The 16,788-nt window shown below is 32.7% G+C and overlaps 1 protein-coding gene across 12 annotated transcripts in view; it reads right to left on the reverse strand.

Moving 5' to 3' along the window:
• Positions 1–3,534: 3,534 nt before the first annotated feature.
• Positions 3,535–16,788, reverse strand: part of LOC116774077 (pleckstrin homology domain-containing family A member 7) — a 40,321-nt gene continuing 27,067 nt past the window's right edge. For 7 of the 12 annotated variants that reach the window (XM_032666714.2, XM_061523981.1, XM_032666712.2 and 4 more), the window contains 3 exons: positions 16,540–16,735; positions 12,568–15,852; positions 12,069–12,209 (listed from right to left, as the gene is read on the reverse strand). In XM_032666714.2, the coding sequence (XP_032522605.2) occupies positions 12,593–15,852; positions 16,540–16,735 (3,456 nt within the window). In that variant the 3' untranslated portion in view covers positions 12,069–12,209; positions 12,568–12,592. Of the gene's footprint in view, positions 4,800–4,878; positions 4,984–6,092; positions 6,190–6,893; positions 6,990–7,145; positions 7,311–8,090; positions 8,804–9,149; positions 9,372–9,624; positions 9,745–10,084; positions 10,212–10,527; positions 10,632–10,788; positions 10,947–11,064; positions 11,310–11,437; positions 11,597–11,674; positions 11,798–11,973; positions 12,210–12,567; positions 15,853–16,539; positions 16,736–16,788 lie in introns of those variants that run through there. The other 5 variants (XR_004353744.2, XM_032666716.2, XM_032666715.2 and 2 more) reach the window with 5 other exon arrangements.

Raw genomic sequence — 16,788 nt, forward strand, 5'->3', positions numbered from 1 at the left:
GTAATGAAAAAATATCCCAACGTTGTCAATAAACGTAAATAAATATTTGGTACTTTATAAAAAATACAATATACAAATCTATCTTAAAATCAGCCTTAAAATTTTATATTTTAGATTTTATGGAGTATTTTTTTTTTTAATTTAACTTTTCCCTCGGGTAAATCACGTAGAGCTGACTTCGTTAGAGCGTTATACAGGGACCACGGAAGGAATCAAATAAGCGGAATGCATGGTAACAAGGTCGGGGCATTGATACGACAAGACGCATGAACGGTTCAAATTATAAATAAACGATGAAGGACTATTGATTTATTATAAATATATAAATATAAAGCGTTTATGAGAATTATAATAAATACAGCAGGCAAACCCATCGTTGTCAAACGAAACTCAAATAAGGGAGCATTGTTATTCGTTAGTTTTTTTGTTACATGAAGGGAATTAGGAAAATTAATAAACGTCAGAAATATTGATTTTTTTTTTTCTTACCTTTAATAGACAACACCATTCGGAAAACATGGCTTGTTTTGTTAATTTTTGTCTGTAATATATTGATGAAGTAATTTTGTTTAAATATTCCCAAACGCTTTGCATATTCTGGGATGTTGTGCATTCGTCATAGATATGTCAAAATATATCTATGTACTTGCCTTTTAAATTTCAGAACTTAAATTTTTATAACCTTTTGGAAGCTGACTACTACTTACTATTACTACAATTATTTGTAAATATTTACTGATATTTAAGTATGGAAAATTTCTTCTTCATAGAAAATAGCTCTTGCGCTACTAAAAGTTGACAAATTTATGAGATTTGAAGCAAAAAAATTAATTAATGAAATAAATATTTTTATTTCAGTCATAACAAAGAATGTTATAATGAATTTACAGTGTAAATCAATTATCTTTGTGAGTATCGGACATAATTAGCAACATATTATTTTCCAGTTCCTACCCTACTTTCAATATTTTGCCAACGTATGCTTTTTATTACATAAAAGTCCAGAATAATATTATTTTTACATAAAATATATCTTTTTGCAAGTGATCGCATATAAATTTGTCTAAGCTATTCCCAACAGTTACGCTATCAGCTGATGTAATCCCTGTATCACTTACCTGTTTTCGATATGTTCGTTTTTAATAATTATTTTTCAGTATTTTATTTAAGAAATTTGATTGATTCATCTTAGTCGTCGCTACCTCTCGAACTACTTCCATTTATGTTGATAGATTATGCATATTTACCAATCACAAATAATACCCTAATAACGCTATAGTGCTCCAAACACAGACATGTTTTCATTAGTAACTGAATTGCCTGAAAGGTTTAATTGAACACTTTATAACAAAATTTCTATGAACACTATAAATATTTTATATGGAAAATATGTTTTTCACATAATATTTTAAGCAATAAAACTTCTGCTGCTCATACAACAAAACAATTATATCTTCTGTAACATTAGGTATCGATAAATTCATTATAAAATATAACAGCATCGACCCCTGACTTCGCCCGCGTAGACAGCATCTTGGGTACAGCGGGTGATAGCAGTGCCTTGCATTAAGGTAAACGCCAGAACCGCTGTCATTGGACTGGTTTAAAGGCTCAAAATATTATTTTTATGTTATAGGTGTCCTCGTCCCGGGAAGAAAACCCGTGTTTTAGGGAGTTCCAAAATTAAATTGTACCACTGACAAAATTTCTTAGTAGAAGTATCGAATGCCACAACATTTTTGTTGCACTTAATGTGACTCTTGCTTCTATTAAAAATTTCTAAGAATTTAAAAGTATTGTTAGAATTTTAGAAGCAGATTTAATAAGATCCAATAGAACTGAAAATAGCTTTCACATCATCAAATATCTTGGACTGAGTGTAAAATCTTGAATGCTGAAATCGGACAATTCCTAAACATGTTACATAAAAAATTTCAACTCCTATATTGCATTCTTGGGAGTGACTTCCAAAAAGAGTGACAAAGGTTCAATTTATAGTTTCTAGAAAGTTAATCTAAAGCGCAATCAAAATCATACCTACTTTAAAAAAGATAGTACAACCTCCAACCCCTGTTTCGTCCCAGTTGTGTAAAATATTTAAAATGCCCTCTTATTGTGCGTTGGTATTTTCAATTAAAACAACTGTTCAAATGTCACGTTTCTGCCATTAGCGGTTTGGGCTGAGCGTTCGTGTATTTGTTATTGGGAACTTCTCCTTTGGCTTTATATTTTATTTAGCTACAATCGATAAGTACTAATTGTAAGTAAATATATTAATATATTAATAACATTTTAAATCCGAACATGCATTGAAAATTTATAAGCTTAAAAATGTTACTTAATATTATGATGATTAAAATGATTATTCTTTTTAAAGTTTTTTTTGTTATAGAAGCCTATTAAGATCATAAAATTAATATATCGATAAGGTATACTAAATAATATTTATAAAAAATTCAAATCAACATTCAATTTATATAAAAATTATAATAATAAAAATGATATTCTACCATTCATTGTCAAGTTCAAATTTAAGATCAAATCAGAATGCTTATTCCAAGTTGGCATCGTCACACTACTTACAAGCGTAGCGATACCAGTTTCAATCATAACGTTCGCATATTACAGTGCCAAGGTATGTTGTCAAATGAAAAACTGGAGAAGCTTCGTATATAGTGATGATGAACTTAGAAAAGTTATGTTACTTCACTATTTGTTATAATAAAAATAATTGTTAGTTTCTATTTTTGAATTAAACTAGTAATTTTTCTTTTTAAAATCAATTTAGTAGTTCTATGTGATACATTTTTAATTATGGCAACTATAGATTGATGGATCTTCATTCTTTTTTTAAAAATATCAGTCGTGTAGACAACTGTATTGAGTGTAATATTTTACAAACAAATATGAACTCTGAAGGCAATCCTTAAATCCAAGTCCTTCGTGGCTCAATGAGATTGTTAGCGATTTTAAATGTTACACCAAATTATCGATTTAGCTGCTATTACGTGTTATGGCAAATTGGTTCTTATTGTTATGTTAATAAAGAGGATATGCTACATCAATTTGATGGATTTTCTTTTAAAATGCCACGTCGTACTTGCACCATTCTATGGTATGCACTAAGTGCTTCGTTGACAAAAAGTCAAGGTGTTCACTGTTGGTGTTCACGATCAATAGATTACAACAGTGATATATAATATTTCTTATTATTGTTTTGTTAATATTAATATTTAGGCCATTGAATAAAGGAAATAATTTACGCATTCTACGTCACTGTAAAGTAGAAAAAGTATGTTTGCTAATTTAGAAAGAGTTAGAATACGCTTAACACTTATTTCAATCGAGCCAAATACGAAGCGTTTTCTTTTCACTCAATAACCTACGTCAATGCAATAATTTGCGAAGATATGGACGAAAAACTACTAACGGTCCGTATAGCGTGACAAACTTGTGCTAAGCTTACTAAACTCATTCAAAGCAGGATGAAAATAATTCTAAAATAAGGGTTTTTCATAATAAAATAAAACAATGTAAACAATAATTGTCTTTATTTAGATAGATAGGTACATAATTGACATTATAAAATGAAACATTAGGAAAGTTTTAAATGACGTTACATAAGGCAGAACTATTTCAGTCTATAACACTAGGAGTTGATACTTGTATACGTATATAATATTTAAATTCATTTATAGGATACATTTGAAAACGTCAGTTTCACGAACGAACGAACGAACGAACGAACGAATGAACGAACGAACGAACGAATATATAAATTATAAAGCAAAAGATATATGAATGATTGACTTTTATACCGTCCGGTAGATTATTTCAATATTAAAGTAAAATTGATATAACATGGTAGTTTAAAGGTTAACTTCTTGTTTAAAGCTTATATAGGCTACATAAGATAGGCTTCAGATGCTAGTACAGTCAAATCCCAACGCTACATCTAACAATAAATTCAATAAGATCATATATGTGTGATGAATTTATAAAATAATATCAGGTAAAACAATATCATTAATCACGCCCCTATTAAATAACGAAGCGTTTTGTTTAGTTATATTTATTAATTAATATAAAATATCTACATGCAAATAATATTAAATATGTAACGTTTACTAACATAATACTAAAACGCATTATTTCGTAATAGTGCTGTCTATTATACTATACATGAACATGGCATAGTTTGCACTTATTTCTGCATATACCTTAACCTACTAAAGGCCCTTTATAGAAGACTATGTTATTTGGGAACTATATAAACTGGCCCATAAACACGGTAAATAAATATTATATGTATATATATTGAAGGAATGTCACTAAATTGAGCATTCACAGCTCGATGATTACCTACGTAATATACGAAGTACTAAGATATGTAAAGCCGATATTGTATTATATTGTGTACCTACGATTAGGCAAATAATAATGGCAAATATTACGAAAATTTACACATATCTATGTATAATGTACTTAAAGTTGGAAATTCTAGAAAGAATGTTATGCGAATAATAGATTTTTTCACAAGTCTTAGGTATATTATATGTCAGCATGATATTAAATTTGATCGTATAGGTATTTTAAGGGACCATGTCGCGTTATATCTTAATATGATCGAATAAAATCAAATAACTATCAGTGAACTGCTGTTTAAATGGTGCGCAATGGTATATTTTATTATGTGAAGAAGTTATATCTCTGCTGATATATCGGTAGTTCGACGTCCGGCGAGCGATCTTCGTAGTCCTCGTCGTTGTTCTGTGTCGGCAGCTCTTCTAATGCTTTAACTGACGAAACGGCACTATTTATTTATTGTATGGCATGATGGTGACGAAATTGAAAGCTAATAAAAAAAAAACTACTCACAACAAAATGCAAATAATGTTATCATGCTGCTAAATCTCCTTGTACAGATGTATCTATATATGAGTAATGAATATTATTTCGTGTCCGGCTTCCCATCGTTGGTTCCTGTGACAATCGAGCGATACATGCACACACACGAGTTAGTTACGAGACACAAAAACAATATGGAGATCATCAAAGCATTTATTACGTTCATTTAATACATGCCATAATAGAATTGATAGTTTTCATCCATTCTGTAAGATAATGCTTTAATAATCCCATTAAATGCTAGCGATGTAAAAATCAAATTAAATTATGCGAAAATGCTACAGTGAAATTATCTTTTGGCATAGTATATCGTGATCTAATCTACGACGTTGATTAAAAGAAAAAAAAAAGACACAATGACAAGTGGATGTCATTTGCATTTGTGATTATTCCGCCATCAGCGCTGTCAATCATAACCATAGATAAAGTTTATCGACTTGAATATTTTTGTGTACTATCCGACCAAAATATTTACGTATCTTTGGTATTTAGTTCATGGAATTTCCCGCATAGATGGAAATTATTGTGATAGATTTTTTTTTCGTAATAACTATATAATCTTAAAATTTATGGGGTAAACATCTGTTGGCTAACATCGATGTATTATTTTGTCTTAAACAAAAAACATTGGACATTCCACTAAACCATTCTGTCTATAAAGTACTGAATGTGCGTAAAAAACAATGAATAGTCATACACGTACAAAAAAACAAACGAAACAAACAGTGTATAGAAATGGAACACTAAAACCCGCATTCACTATTTCCACCCAAAACATCTTAACAATGGTCACAAAATGCATTCATATTTTATAATGGAATAAATGATATCGAACTTCTGTAAGAAGAATGTTGAAAAAGAACCAATATATTAATTACTATATATTTTTTATAGAGTCTAACAAAATCCATTGCAGTTGCAAAGTAAAGAATCGAAGGCAGTAACTGTACTGAACATTTACCCCTGCAGGATTTACGACTGATGAAACCATTATAAGAACTTTGACATAATATGAGCAGTTCATGTGAATATGAGACTCATAATTTTATTTGAAATTTCTCATTGAATTATAGTAAATGTCACAGATTAATCACTGTCAGTATGTTTAAGTTATCTGTGAAGTGTTAAGGGTGTAATAGTGGATGCAATGGTAGGCTGTCATGTGCTGCCACCTATGTTCTCACCAGCTATGATCTTGCTCATCTCTGTAACCTGTCGCGCCAGCAGCTGGTTCATCTGCAGCAGGTGTTCCCGCTGACGCTTGTCTTCACCATCCGGGCTCTATACAGCCATTCAAGCGATCGTGTTTGCGAAATTTTTTTTTTTTAGTTTCATGGACGAAGGTATACGATATTTTATATCATTTTAAACCTTCTTGTTGTCTAAGATGGATTAAACTTTTGAAGGTGTTATTGAGCAATAAATGTTCTTGTCTGTTTTATATATTCATATACACTTGGTCCATGACAAACATATTGACGTAACATTAAATATTTTACATTAATCAGCGGACACTACATGTCTATTGTAATTCGATATTATTTATATATGTACTATACACAGATCTAAATCTGGTTTAGAAATGATACTGATATGAAAATATAGATGATCATGCAAAAGAAAATAGTACATTCAGAGCGACAATGAAAGCCGAGCTATATGCGATGCAGACTGGTAGATCAGTGACAGTAAACACAATAATTTGATAATAATAATAGTCTTCATGTTGTTTTGATTATCAGAATCATCACTGTTCGACCAGTATAAGAAATTTTATGATACAATGTTCTGATAATGAAGAAGCGATATGACACGGAAACTTGATTTATGTTCAAGGTAAAGGTTATGTTGTAGGTTCTATCTGATATAGAAGAAGTTATAGTTTTTAAAGTTTTAAAAATACAGTTAAAGGTGAATGAATTAAGAGGGGTTGTGATTATTTTCCTTTTTCATATTAAAACAGGGATATTTCCAACTCTGCATACCTTACTCGGATCCGCTGAAGAACCTGTTAGCATTTTCTTGATCGATTCCACCTTTTCCTGGCGTTTTTGCTGTTCCTCAGGCGATAGTTCTGGTGGCTGTGAAAGTTATTTATTCTCATTTTAACACTTACCAAATATTATTCGTTACTAGTTTTATATAATCTCGAACTGTAAGATCACATATTTTTGTTTTTGGCGAGTTTGAATTCACATCAATTTCGTGTAATATCAGCTCAATACATTCAAACCTACCTTCTCTGGTATATAACGCTCCGGTATGATAATCTTCTGTGGCGCTGCGAGTAGTTGGTCTATCGAATCTGGTACGCGGCGAGGCAAAGCAGAGCGTACAACATCCGGGGCGCCCGTGCGAAGAGCGCGCTCCATATCCGCGTCATCTAATGACCTGCCTAAAGCCTATCAACAGATACCATTCTCACATATAAGTTACAAAAAATTACCCATGACGTACATAGCTGATTTTTGTTATTATATTATATGACGGGAAATTATTTATTGCTATCTATTGCTATCGTTGTATTCCATGCGATGCCTATCAGAATCATTCAGTACTATAAGTTTATGTATGAACAGTATTTATTCTACATAGATGATATACTGATTTATAGATGGTCAAATATGTTTTATAGTATTTTAACAAATGATATACAACTATTAAATCTAATATGAAAATAAAAGTATAGTGGTGGTACTGTAATATTTATTAAGTATTTGGTGATGCTACTTATAAATACCTACCATACCAGTACCTTTTTTTTTCTTTGGTTGATAAATAAATATAAACAAATGTAAGCACTCTCCATCATGAGATGTTTGAAATAGATCTTTCTTAACGTACTTGAAAATGTGATGGTAAAAAAATTAAGAAAATGTTCGAAATTTAAAAACACAAAATTGATAATGATTATAGTCAGTTCTATACACTAAGGACACAATGTTCGAAATTTAAAAACACAACATTGATAATGATTATAATCAGTTCTATACTGTAATGACACAATGTTCGAAATTTAAAAATACAAAATTGATAATGATTATAGTCAGTTCTATACACTAAGGACAAAATGTTCGAAATTTAAAAATACAACATTGATACAGATTATAGTCAGTTATATACACGAAGATAGAACTGAATGGTAGAATAATATAGAGAAAAATTATTTGTAAAGTACTTACATCTTGATTGTATACATCTTTAGGCATTTCATTCAGCGTTTTCGCGCTGAGGTGATGAGGAGCGGTGTAATGTCGTCTTTTCTCTTTTGGCACTTGTCGTCTATGAAGCGTGCCGTTCTTTGGAGCATCGCTTGACATTTCAGTTATGATTTGCTTGGCTGCCTCGCTTTTGAATATCGGTGACAATTCTATGTTCGACCTCGTCAAACTCGCCATACTACTAGTTTTTGATATAGGATCGTTTGTCAACGTCCTAGCGCTGTCTGTGGGCGTATTCAAGTACTGAGTGGATAGTGAATTCGTACGATCGTACCCTGATTTGTCGTAACTCCTATGATAGCTGCTGCTTAATGAGGATATATCTCGAGAGTAATCGTAGTTAGATAAAGATGGACTCGACGGATATTTAGGACTTTGGTCCATATTTTTGTCGTTAATCCGGATGTAGGGTGACTGATCTTGGTTTTGAGGTTTTGAATAATATTCCTCGTATTTGCTATAGTCTGTTCTTGGTAAGGATGATGCTCGGTAGTTATTTATCGGCTGCACTAATTCTTCCTCCAGAAATTGATCTATGTTGGCTGTGATGTTGTTCGCAGACCAATCGGACATCGGCTGTAACGAACGTTCTCTGTCTCTCTGACGTCTTTCGCTCTCTCTTTTGACAATACGTACTGTTTTGATTTCTTGTTTCTCTACGTTGGTTAAATTACCTGAAGAAAGTGTGATAAATTTAGGTTTGCACTTACAAACTCTGTTGGTAAAGACAATTAAACACTGCTATCAGATACTACAAGAAAAAAAATGGTAAGATTTGTAATAGAGTTGGCTATTAACTAAAAGGAGACATAAAATATGAACAAATGGGCCATTCTCTAAACGTTTTCTTTACAAATGTGATAAGGAATTTTTCTTAACAACTTTGCTTTGACCGAACAAACTATATAATAACCACACAAATATTTCTCGCTACTTAGATACATAACCAAGAATGGTCAAAGGTGACGTAAGTAACAATAAAGCTGCCATTATAAATGTGAACTTGAAAGTGCTAATTACCAAAAGCAGTATGGTGCATGTCCTCGCTGTTTATAGGTGAAGCAACATCCATCCCAGGTGATCGAGTGTCAACATATAGTGGTGTTTCCATACTCTGTCCGTAATGTCCCGGGGGCTGTAATGGCGCCGATGGTTCATAGTCGTAATCAGAATGCCCATGATCAATCGTGTGACCTGTATCTAGGTTTGTCTCCTGCCACGAAGACATCGGTCTACGTTTTCCTGCAAAGAATCACAGAAAAAAAATAACAATTATGATTTATGAGGCATTACATCTCGAACAGAAAATAGTGAAGTGAAAAATGATCGGTGAACTAATCTAACAATCATAAAAGGAAACGATTATTGTAGCTATCGTATTTTTATAAGAAAATTATTATAAACTAAAATTATCTTGTTTCGATGGACCGCTATATAAAATACTCCAATTGATTTTATACAAGATTTTCATGTTTAAATGGTTACAATAACATACCAGTGGAGTCATGTGTTGTTTGTAGGACGTGTGACTGTTGCGTCAAATGTCTTACGGCACGAGACAATTCCTGTCTCTGACGTTGGAGGGCCGATACAAGATGTTGAACTCGGGATACCTCTGGAAATTAACAACATTACAATATTATAAATAAAATAATTAAATTATTAATACTATAAATCGTTACATAATTATATCATATTTTTAATTGATTTTAATATTGCTTAACCTAGCGTTACGTTTTTTGCAACACACACATACATGGTAATTAATTTTATTATGAATAAATAATATATTTAAGATAAACCGGTGGCCATTACAAAAGCAGGTCGATCAGAAGAAGATATGCTATAACAAACTTTTAAGTCTTTCCAATTGATATGAAAACAAAATTTATATATAGATCAGTCTGAAAGGAAAATGAGCATATTACATGCTATGTGTATCTAATAATACTAACCATCCTCTAACATAGCGGTGGGGTGTGCGTGTGTCTGTGTATTGGCTCGTTGTGCTCTCAGCGCTCTTCGCAGGTGATGCAGCTCTCGTTCCAGACGAGCGTTATCTGCTACCGTCTGCTCCAATTTCTGAATGAAATTGAATAATTAGTTGAGGTTTCTCATAACGATCGTTCTGTTTTTGTAAATTTTATCAATCACGGGTGATTTCTTATTCACGGGACTCATGAGGGTTTTTTTTGTGGATGATATGATACACAAGATTTATTGAAAGGTTAAACATAATTAATAATTTTTTTTTATAACGCATGACTTCTCACATGCTCAATGTAAAGTTTGACAAGTAATATATTTAAAGGTTCCTAAGACTAGAACGCTCCGCTAATAAAGCAGTGCTGCAAGGAAATAAATAATGATAGAAATAAAAGTGCATGTATATTAAAACCTTATAAACCTTTGAATTGTGCGCCAACATGGCGTGCACCCTCGCCAGCTCCACCTCCAGGCCGGGCTGGCTCGCGCTAGCAGATGTTAGTTTACTACGAACACCTGTAAGAATAATATAACTACTGCAACCGTTTTACAGGTATAGTTTAAATATCTTTTTTTTTTGTTCTGCTCTCTTTTTTACTTATTTATAAGAAACTATTTTCTAGTCCATAATGATTAAGCATTAAAATTAATTATTGTTTTCAAAAACAATTACCAGTTAGTAATGAATCGATGGCATCTTTATCAGTCTTCAAACCCTGTAAGATGGCTGCCTCATCAGCCAGTTCCTGTTCCAACGCCCACAGCTCGGACACCCTCACACGAGCCGCCTCTGTCTCTAATGCTTTACCGGCGGCAGCACTTTCCAACCACCTGATAATGCAATAAAGTAATAATGATTTCATAACATTTTTTTTATTGATATTTGTTTGCAATAAACTTTTTTATCCTGCATTGGACTATCGGGTATAAAAAAAATATTTAATCTCACCTCTGTTGTTCTAAAGCATGCTCAGCTAGAACTTTTTGTCGAAGTCTCTGATTCCTTTCCAATCTCTCAATAGTGGAACCTGGTCTATTATACAATGAGCCTAATTTCACCATATTATCAACCAGCTGTACCAGTGGTTTGCTTTTCTCGTACTGACTTTCCAGGTCCATTAATTGCATCTTCAAATGTTCCAGACGTTGCAAACTCTCTTCACGCTCCATAGCTTTCAACGAGCTCATACAATCCTGAAATTGTTATTTTAACTAAAACTCAAAACTTTTTTATAAAAAGAAAGGGTAGTTAAAGGAAAAAAAAATATTGCAAAGAAAATATTTTTTATAGGCAAAAAAAACACAAAAAGCGTATTAAGCACCTCGATGCTACTAATTTGGGCACAACATTGCTCAATAGATCGATGTGTGGCAGCATGTCGACGTCTCAGTTGTATCAAGAGCAGGACTAATTCCTCGTGACTTCGTCCCAAAAGCTCCCCAGCTGTTGGAACTTCGCCCAACTCCTGATTATCCTTACGCTGACGCAACACAAAATAAAGCGAACATAAAATAACTAAATAAAACATAATAATTGCAATAACTAAATAGGGTTGTACCAATTCATCATTCTCAGTGTTCCTTCTTACTCTCGGACTGACAGCCCTTATTGGCTGTTGGATAACTCTTGAAGGTGACCTAACAGTCGACCATCCTTCTTCGGATGGATTCAAATTATTTAACTAAAAAAAAAAATTATGCGTTAAAAATAGGTGACTAGGATTTTTTTAGATAAAATTCAATGTACTTTCACGTGTACAAACTTGTGTATAAATAAAATAAGAACCGAAGAAAAATATTCGTGTAACGAGCATAGCGAACAGTCCTAACGTTAAACGTAAAAGCCCTAATATCTTACATTATGTTGCGATGTAGTCAATTGTTGCGAGCCGTACTCTTCATTATGTTTGTCTTCGACCCATCGTACTCTTGGACTGACAGCTCGAACGGGAATATTCCCATCCCTATTAGTCCTGCCAATGGATGTGTTGCTTCCGAGGAATGGTTTATTTGACAAGGTTGTCTGATTATGTTGATTGTTGTTATTATTATTAGGGCCTGTTTCAATATTTGTTCCTGACATTGTCATTGAAGCTAAAAATAAAATAAGGGCAATTTTTCTTACATTGTTTGGAAATGCTCAATAATATTCATTTAACTTTATTAAAAAAAAATGTATGTAGTGTTATGGGAATGGTAAAACATGATAAAGTGTGTAACTCCATAATTAGTATATTTGTTAAATTATGTACAGTACATTATGATAGACAAACCATGTTAAAAATCACATGCTAAATGTGTTTATATACACCTTATCTTGTTTACCCATCGACATATAATTATATATAATACGCACTAATATTATGAATCATTCACATAAAACTTCCAAATTGACGTAAATAATTGAATCAGACTTTGCTCTTTGGTAATATATATATAAAATGGGACTTACATAGTCTTTACGCGATCATAGAATGCTATAGGATACCTTCATTGCTTGTACTTTCAGTACCAATTTCCGTTATACGGTGTTCATCACTATCGTCCCTACTTGCGACGGTACTCCGCACGCGTCCTTTTTTATCTTTCATGAGACCACTAGACATTAAGTCCCACTGCCTAAGATTTTCCCTATCAATTTCAAATTTCTTTCTATTTTTTTCATTATTATTACGCGACTGGTCACTAGTATCGATCGCTAGCTGCTCATAGACACCTTCTATAGATTCAGGTAGTTCGGAATCGTTTGCAAGACTTACATACACATCGTTCTCGTCATTTTCGTCACATTTAGAAATAGCAGCTTCTATATTCCGCCTTTGGACTAGGCTTTGAATATCACAATTGACGTAAGTAGCAACCTTTTTACTCTTTTCGGGAATACATTTCTTAATACGTTTAATACTATTCATAGAGGATGTGTTAACGTATGCTCCATTCTGTACGTTATCTGTAGGCATTGTATCTAAATCATCCATAGATCTTGCGTGTCTATGCGATACACGTCTCAAATTATCTCTCCATATAATATCTTCATCCCAATGTCTCTCTCCGTGATACAACACGTTTTCATATGCATTCGCTTCTGTTTCAGCGTCATAATAAACAGTGTTTGACGAATTCCCACTACAGTGGGATGACATGCTCTCGGAAGAAACTGGCATAGAAGTGTTTACATTACTATGGTTTGAAATGTTTGCATCTTCCAATAAATCTAAATTCAAATTCTTTTTCTTTGTACTATTTTTACATCCAAGACTAGACAGCAAGCTCATTGATTCAGGTATTTTAGAAGTTTTACCACCCGTTGATACGTATATATTTTTGAGATCTATATCTGGATTCTTCTCCACTACACTTAAAAATTCCACTGACACGCTCCTTGCTGACGCAACTAAGTCGAATTGTTGATCTGAAACTTGATTATTACGTATTGGATTTCGAATGTGGCTGATTTCATTATTTTTGTGCATCGGACCTCTTCGTCTTTGATTATTTAGTTTACGATGAATATTGGTCTTTTTTAAGTAATGTGAGGTTGGCAAAACGTTTATATGTTCTTGAGAAGAGAGATCTGAATAATAGTATGGCGCACTATGTTCTGTGGAACTCTCTCTACTATGAAAGCCAGTTGTAACAGATGAAGAAGAAGTTCCGTTGTCAGTTCTTTGAGCCAGCTTATCTTTGTCGAATTCTTTTATTTTATCCACAAGAATATCGCTGTTCAGATTTTTTCTCATTAAGGTATTTTCATGACAGTTCTTTCTATAAAAAGAAGTAGGAGATTTCGGTATTCCTGAAGAACTACAAGAACTTTGTGAATCTGCAAAATCATATCTATGATCCGTGGTATATTTATGACGAGCTCCCAAACTATTTTTATCAGAATTTTTTGCAGCACTTTTAACAGGTGTACTTGAGGATCTAGTGTGTGAAACTACTGTGTGAATACGGTCCAATAGTAAATTGTTTTCTTGTAAAAATTCTTTATTCCTAGTATTATTAGGGCAATCGCTATCATTATTTATGCTTGAGTCACTTGTTCCTTCCTGCAATCTTTGTAAATACGTATCTAGATTAACTGCAGGCATTGATTCGCTGGAAACATAATTTTCTGTTTCTGTTAACTCAAACAAGGAGTCATCGGATAGAGGCCTCCTTTTTATATCTTCTAAATTGCGAAAGCCATATGGATGACGAAAGTCAACCAATGAATCCGAATCTATAAGACTTTGAATTTCGGAGGACATATTTGATGTTGCCATATCAAATTTGCTACTCACATCTGATTCGATAGATAATCTAGAAGATCCTTTATCTGCATTGTAACTTTTAAGAGATTCTGTCTCTGTGATATTTGGATCATTTTGTTCAATATTCGAATTACTCATCAAACTGCATTCTGATCCGATAGTTTTATTTAAATCATTTGTCAAACTCGCTCTACTGTTGCGAACTTTTTCTCCTCTTGTTAGAGTATCATGAATTGACGTCCGACTTCCATAAATCATAAGAGACGTGGTTTTCCTTTTCATTTTATTCATTTTTTGATTCTCACTTGTCAACATTTTAATTATTGAATTGTCTTGTGAAATATCAGATTTGTCTAATTTGTCTAAAATATAACGCGATAGTTCCTCATCAAGCAAATTATCCTCGGACGGCGAATTAAATATTGGTGTTGATGATGGAATGTCGCTGTCTGAACTATCTTGTCTGTCCAAAATGGTTCTACTTCCACTCAAATAATAAGACGCCGGTCTAAACGTATCAGAAATACTAAATCTACTAAATGGCGAATCAAGTGAAAGTTTGGAACTGTTCGGATCTTCTTCAACATCAGAAAAGTCCAATTTTTCTTTAGCATTCTTATCTCCTTTAGATATTCTTTTAAGTGTTTGCTCTTTTGTATCTGCAAAATGTGATGTTGTATCTGACAAACTATTTGATTTACTTGTATCTTCTGTATTACACTTTTCTGGTACAATATTATTTAGTTCCATGTAAACTGGCTCAACCCTTCCATTATTGACACAAACCAATTCGTAAGTTTGCATACTGTCATCATCAGTGCCTAAATTCATTTCAACATAGTGATTATCTTCATAATTTTGTTTAGAGGCGTGCTCATAATCACTTAAATTATCTAAGATTGTCTTGTGAGCTGGTTCTATAGCTGACATTTTGCGTGGACTCATAGGCAAGTAATGATCTTCTCCCAATGGTCGAACAGGAAGTTGTTCAGGTTTAACCTCATCAAAAGTGTCTTCCACCGTGGAAACTGTTTTCACTTCAGCCACATTATCTTTTGTATCTTCGACTTCATTATCAGATTCTAATAAGACTTCATCTAAATCATTATCGGTATATTCTAGTTGTGTTTCTGATTCTGCTTCGCTGTCATTTGTCTCATAACCATCTTCATCTACATCAAGCGAATTTCCTAAATTATAATCGTCGATATTTATGACAACTTCATTTTCTATTTCAATATCATCACTGACCATCGTCTTGGTCGTTTCGCCGCTGCATAAAATATTTTCATATGTATTTTCTATATCTTTGGTAACGTTTTCGACAATGTTATTGGTCATGTCGGCTTTATCACTTAATAAATTCGAATGTACAGCGTGCGGAGGACTTGTCTGCATTAAGGTAGGACATGTGATATTTATTAAATCGGACCTTCCTGCCTGCATATTTCCCATTTTTTGCAGTTCAGTGCCCGGTGATTCTTCTGAGGTGCAAAAGCGAAACCAAAATTTATTATCTTTTTACAATTAATATTAATACCATTATTTCTCGTTGTTTATTATTTTTGTTAGTAAACTATATTTCATTTTTTGGTTTTAAAAATGAAATAATTCATTTTAATAACGAGAAAGTGTTAACAGGCAGTGCTACTAAATACAATATTAAAATCCATAACCCATCACCGGTCTAATCTAATTTGTATTGTGTTAGTAACACTATGACCCAGCAGGCAGGAAGGTACCTTTCCATAAAGCGAAGTCATCACTAAACACCACTGCAAGATTTATGTAAATGAGACAAAATATTATAAGTGTATTTAATAGCTTTCTATTTTATTTTTTTTATCATACATACATGTATAAATATAAAAATTGTGTTTTTTATATATCATAGTAATATTTATAGAACATAATATAAATAGTTATATACATAATATAACAGTGTTTTTAAACAGCGATTTGTTTTAAGCTACTCAAGTTTTAATATTAGCAAAAAAAATTACTAGATTCTTACATTATACGAGTGAAAACGATTTAAAAAATATTATTGTTTCATTATAATGAATTCGTGGTCCATGCAATGATAGCTACATGCTTTTTCGGGGGTTTTTTAATTTTTCGTTTATGTAAACATGCTTATATTCTACGAGGGAACTGCTGATATGACCTACCTTCGTCATCTGAAGAGTAACTGTTGTAAGAGGCGTTCTTATATGTTTTGGGCTTATATTGATCAGATCTCAACGATTGTCGGCTCTGATTCAAGGATCTTGCCAAAGAAATAGTCGCCGGTGTACTTTTCCTAGTTAAAGGCGATTGTAACATCCTCTGCTTCCATTCTAAAAGCCTTTTCATAGATTCCTCGCGCTGAAATTTAATAATTTAGGTTAAATGCGTATTTATGCTTATTGCTTAAAAAA

This window comes from Danaus plexippus, chromosome 20 (genome assembly GCF_018135715.1).
Source record: "Danaus plexippus chromosome 20, MEX_DaPlex, whole genome shotgun sequence".
NCBI lineage: Eukaryota > Metazoa > Arthropoda > Insecta > Lepidoptera > Nymphalidae > Danaus > Danaus plexippus.